The 6000-nt window shown below is 32.8% G+C and overlaps 1 protein-coding gene across 1 annotated transcript in view; it reads right to left on the bottom strand.

Moving 5' to 3' along the window:
• Positions 1-390: 390 nt before the first annotated feature.
• Positions 391-6000, bottom strand: part of LOC122515661 — a 174023-nt gene continuing 168413 nt past the window's right edge. Inside the window, exon 6 of the mRNA XM_043633057.1 lies at positions 391-829. Within this exon, the coding sequence (XP_043488992.1) occupies positions 518-829 (312 nt within the window). The 3' untranslated portion in view covers positions 391-517. The remainder of the gene's footprint in view (positions 830-6000) is intronic.

The raw sequence follows: 6000 nt of genomic DNA, 5'->3' as shown, positions 1-6000 counted from the left end.
CATTATTCGCAATAATAAAGGAAATTGATTGGAATCTAAATATACAAGTTGAAGTATAAATATATGAAATTATAATTATAACGTAGAATATAAAATCAAATCACAGTAGTGTTAATTAACGTTTATTAAAAATCAGTTTAATATAATATATATTTCATCTAGGATTTGTATCATTTGAAACAATAATTATAATAATAATAATGAATAGAAGAAATTAAACAACCGACTAGATAAAACGTGGGACTTTCTAAGGTATAAAAATATTGAAAAATTTGTTATAATAATGAAAGAAAGAAATAAAAAGAAAAAAGAGGAAGAAAAATATAATATATAAATCCATCGTCGTTGGTTTTATAGTTAGATCATTGATCTAATACCTTAACGGCTAGGTTAACATTATACGAAAAGGATCGGACGACTGACACTGAATCCGCCTTGCAAAAACGTGACGTACGTAATACGCGTTAAAGCGTGATTCGCGGATTATTATTATTAATTCTGTTCACGTTCCACTCGGTCACGTTGAAACGACGATCAGAAGGATCGAAAATATAAGAGGACCGTAGAGAAATCGGTCGTCGTTACGACAAGCTTTGTTGCTGCGAAGATCACCGGCACTCAGCCTCTGGTTGTTCACATAGGCCATCTGGACCCTCTTTTCAGCTTCGAACGCACGAGAACCGACTTCAGCGATGCATTTGATCTTAACCAGGCCACCACCACCGAAATGTCTTGGTTCTGCTTCCAGACGTAAACCAAGGCTGTTGGGTATACCTTTGGAATTGACTGGAGCCAACGGTGGATGCTGTACCGTGTTCTCTGCTGACACCTGACAGAAACAGAATTCATTTTCATCAGGTTAACGTTTTCAAGAACGATAAACTTAAATCGTACTTTTCTTTTTTTTTTATCATCGTTTTTTATCAAACTAAACAGATCTTATATGTACTGTGAATCATTTGAACTATTTCGTACCCGTTTTCCTACTGTAAATTCTGAAAAATTAATATGAAATTCTTTGGATATATATTAAAAATATTTCTCATTTTGTTCAATTAGACGGTTAATTAAATTTAGAAACAATAGAATATCTACATTTGATAGGTAAGATAAAATTATAATATCATAAATCATGTTATTAACGATATAGGGTAGTTTAAATAAAAGTTATACGTGTTTCGTATCTTTGATGCTTAAGTAAGCATCTTCGGATAGTTCGATTTGGAGATGATTAACAGCCTAAAATCATAGTGCTTTTGGGTATTTTAGACTATATAATAGCGTTTGCTTGCAATACCATAAACCATAGAACGAGCTACGTAGCCAATCGAACGAGTGCACATAGTCCCAGCTGAAATGTCGTTATGGCTTTGTGGTTAGTGCTTCGGAGTGGAAGTTAAAGTCACTTCTAGGGTAAACGTTTATGGTTATCGACCATGATCGGCTTGCCTTATCCTATTTTACTTTATTTTCCTATCTCTCTCTCTCTCTCTTTCTATCTTTCTCTGTTAGGTTACATACTCATATAAAATCGATCATTTTTTTCTAGAATACTATTTTATATTTTACTTCAAAAAGAAAATATATTATAATTTTTTCTATATCATATAATAAATATATATTAAAAATTTGTGTGTGTATGTGTGTGTGTGTGTTTTATTATTATATTTATTAATTATTCATTTGTAAGCTCGCGTAATTTAGAAAGTTTTAATTAAAAATTACAAAAGAGATGTGTTATTAATAGGAAATTGAAATTCTTTTATTATTCGATTTATTAATTATTTACTGTTTAGCTCTTGATTAAGAAAGTTTTAATTAATTCGACATATATATAATCATACAGACACGCACATATACAAGTTAAATTCATACGTAAAAAGAACCTATGACAATATCACGTGAATACAACGAATTAGAAAAGAACAGCATTATGTGAAACAATTCTTTTTTATACTTTAAATTTTCTTTCAATTGTTTATCAGCATAATAGTCTGTTTTCTATGATAAGTATGCCTGCATATGTTAAATATTATCATTAAAACTTTTCCATATAATATTATTACATTTTAATGATATATTTAATATTGTAATATATTTATTATTAAGTGCATGCATATGTTCGTTAAATGTTTAGGTTTGCTGGTTCTTCTTTAAATTGTTTAAATGCATTCAATTGATAAAATCAGATTGTTATATATAATAACATCGTTTCATTATTAAATTTATAGTTAATTAAATTCAGTATCTATTACCGTGGTAATAAATTCAATATTACTGTGGTAATGTTTATTAATATATTATTTCATTATTGAAAATATACATTTTGGTTATATGATCTCAATTATTGCATGGATTTGGTTTGAATTTTATAATAATAATAATAATAATAATCACATCGAGACTGGAGTATAGAATTAAATTGCACAGTTTTATATAAATTTAAAAAATAATTAATTAGGTCTTTATATTTGTTTCTATGATTTTTGTATATCAATTCAACATGAATTTTTCGATATTATTTATCACGACAATACGCGAATGATTAGATATAATCTACTTAGAATAATAATAACGTTGAAATTGTAGATAAACAAATATTTAGTGTGTTCCAATATAACGTGGTTTCTCATGACGATTTCGCTATTACTTGGTATGGCTACTTGTTAATTATCGTGGAATGGTGCCAGAGCGATAATTCAAGGTTGGTTTCAAGCTGACGGTGCGACGCGATGATTGGTGAGAGTGTATTGATGATTTACGAGCGTTTCTATGGATATCGGATGATCATTGTTCGTTACATCTATCGATCTTAATTCGTCATCATACGATTCCTTAGACATCGTTTCCTTATATGTAACAATATTGATTATTGTGCATTTGAAACTTTAGTTAATCCCCCTATACCGTGAAAATCTTAATCGTTTTAGAACGAGAAACAAATATTATCATTTTATATTATCATACGTATGCAAGTATTGTACATTAGAAAATCCATGTTACGTAAATTATTCTTACAGAGAGATTAATTATAAACCATAGAAAGGTGTAAACCTATTAAGAAGTATGGTATAATAAACTTGTAAATTTCTATCAAACGTGAGATGAAATCGAAAGAGAATTTATAGAAGTAATTTTCTAATATCCTTGGTATGATGATAACAAGTTTACGAGGTATCAACGACGATGAATTATACATTCTACCTTATGACCTGTAGCTTTGATATTATAATAGAAATGGTAATGAGTTTATTCGAACATTCTCGTGATATGCACGAGTAAACGTTTTTATTATAACTTACGGTTAGTAATATATATATAACTAAAAGATATTAGAAAAATGAAAAAAAAAAAAATAGAAAATAATCCACGAAGATCTCGGGTTGCGGAAAATTTAATGAGAATTATTTTTTTCTTAATTGAAAGTAGAGAAACAAAAAAAAATTAGAAGAAAAACATAGTTTGTGTCCACTATGTAAATTCGTCCTTTCTTTTTTTATTTTTCTTTTTTTTTTTGCGATCTCATCGAAGATATTCTTTCCTGAAAATTTAAATTCTTCATAAACCTCCCTTCCCACTACTCGCCTGGGATGATATCTCTATCGTTCGCAAAGAAAAACTGTGACAATGAAATTCTGTCGGGTTACTCGATGGGGAAGCTCGTTTTGTTATGCCGAATGTATAAGTTATTCGTTTCCCCTACCTAGGATGATACCATTTTCGATTCCTACATTATGCATCGTTCCCGTTGTTTTTCAAATCGACGAAGAAAATCGTCGATTGTGCAATTTACGCAATTCTATCTCGTTCTTACAGACTTATCGTAAATTTCAATATGATGACATTTATTATTATTATTATTATTATAATTAAATAACGAACTAAAACAGTAATTGGATTGAAATTTTTTCTTGTTCAGAAATTGGGACAAGTGGAATTGAATTTTCAACGTCGAACGAACGATCGAGAGAAAACGCAATGCGGTTTTCTCGTGGAACATTTGTCTACCGTCCTAGAGGTTTTTGAACGTCGTCTTTTAAACGACTCACGACGCTTCTCGAGCTACCCTTTTGTCGTCCCTTTTATTCCCTTTTCCTTCTTAACACGTTCTCTAGGTTATTATCCTTCTCTTTCTCTCTCTCTCTCTTTCTTTCTTTTATTTTCCCCCTGGATCCTTTATTTTTTCTTTTCTTTTCTTTTCTTTTCTTTTCTTTCTCCCTCCTTTTTTTCTTTTATTTTTTTCTGTTCCTTTTCGTTCGTTTCTCTCAATTCTCATCGCCACGGCAAAGATTAAGTGGCCAGCTACGATGCTCTGAACTTCGTACACTATTGACCCTTCCACCTATTCTCTTTCTCCTCCTCTTCCCTTCACCTTCCAAGCCCTTATCTCTACTTTCGTCTTTCTTTCTCCCTCGTTTCTTTCATCCTCAGCAACGAATTCCTCTACCTTTCTTCTTTTCCTCGATTTTCGCGGCTCCTGTTTCTCTTCCTTCTGCTTTTATTAGGCCTTTGCTTCAGCTTCAGATTCGATGGGGGATTCCCGAAGGACAATCGGGATAGCCAAGTCTCTACCTACCCACCTATCCAACTACCCTTCTGTGATTTCTTTCTCAGCCCTTTTTCTCTATTTCCCCCTCTTTTGCTGTCCTCCTCCTACCGTGTTCACTTCTATCTTCTCCTTCTCACACTTTCTTTACTTCTTCTCACTACCTTTAGAATGAGACAGGTTCAAAGACTGCCAAATACTCCTTCTATGTCTTACCTCCCCCTTTTTTATTTTTTCTATTCCTTTCTCTTTTTAGCACCGTTCTTTTTTCTTCCTTTCCTTGCTGCTCTGTTTTTTTTTTTTTTCTTATCTTTCCTTCCCTACTTTTTCTACCTTTTCTCGAAACCTTCTGAAATGTGTCTCTGCCCTTTGCAAGGATTCCAAATTCTTCTAGTGGCAAGGATTTATTCTTTGATGAATATTTTTCTTTTCTCCCTTACCAATCGATTGCCCCGTTTATTTTATTCCGAGATTAATTCTTACGTTCAATCGACACACACTTTTAATCGATTGCAAATTGTTTCGATTTATATTCTTCTAAATATGATAGAATCTAAAATCAATCAAACGAATACGAATAATGAAAGTCATTAAAAATATCGTAAAAAAAAAGAAAGAAAGAAATTGTATCAAAATTTCACGTGTTATATTAAAAATTAAAACAGTATCACCGATAACAACGGGATGATAGTACGTATTTTCTTATTAACATAATCGTGGTAATAGTAGAAGTAATAGAAGTGACGTGGGGACGAGGGAGGGAAAGGGAATGGAATATAAACGTTAAATGGATAAAAAGAGAAAGAGAATGAGAATGTGAAAGACAGTGGGGGAGGGCAGGGAGGAGGAGGGTGGCGGTGGGTGGCGGTGGGGAAAGGAAATGTCGATCTTCGAGCGAGAGAAGACGGACGAGATCGTGTCGGCCGATGAAATATGTGGTCCCCTTGATTGATAGCATAGGATTCAGACTTCTTCCCCCTTCTTTCTCCCCTTTCTTCTTCCCTTTGCTACGAGGAGAACCGATTCGAAGTGCTAAGCGAGTAGACGATTAGTACGTTTCGTTGAAAGCGTTGAACTCGATCGAGCGTGAAAAGGGAGCAAGCTTTCTTTTCGATTTTTTTTCCCCCTTTTTATTTTTTCTCCCCCTGCCAACCCTCCCTTCCCCCTCACTCACCCCCTCCTTACCCTTTTTTTTTTTTAATTCTCCTCGTTTCTTTTGTTCATCGATAAACGACGGATCTAAACGTCCGAGATCAATTAAGGGAAATGCATGTTGGTTCCTTCTTTCTTTTTTCTATTTTTTCTTTTTTCTTTTCCTTTTTCCATCCTCCATATTGTTTTTTTTCTCCCCTCCCCCTTTTTAACCTACGCGACCCATTTATATCCGACTTTTACTACTTTCGTCTGACCGACATTGTACATTACTACTTGCAATGTTCTCCTCAGATTTCTCT

The sequence above is a fragment of the Polistes fuscatus genome, unplaced genomic scaffold (assembly GCF_010416935.1).
Source record: "Polistes fuscatus isolate 324 unplaced genomic scaffold, CU_Pfus_HIC Scaffold19, whole genome shotgun sequence".
NCBI classification, from domain to species: Eukaryota; Metazoa; Arthropoda; class Insecta; order Hymenoptera; family Vespidae; genus Polistes; species Polistes fuscatus.
The sequence above is the reverse complement of the archived record's forward strand: the minus strand, read 5'-3'. Positions and strand labels throughout refer to the sequence as shown.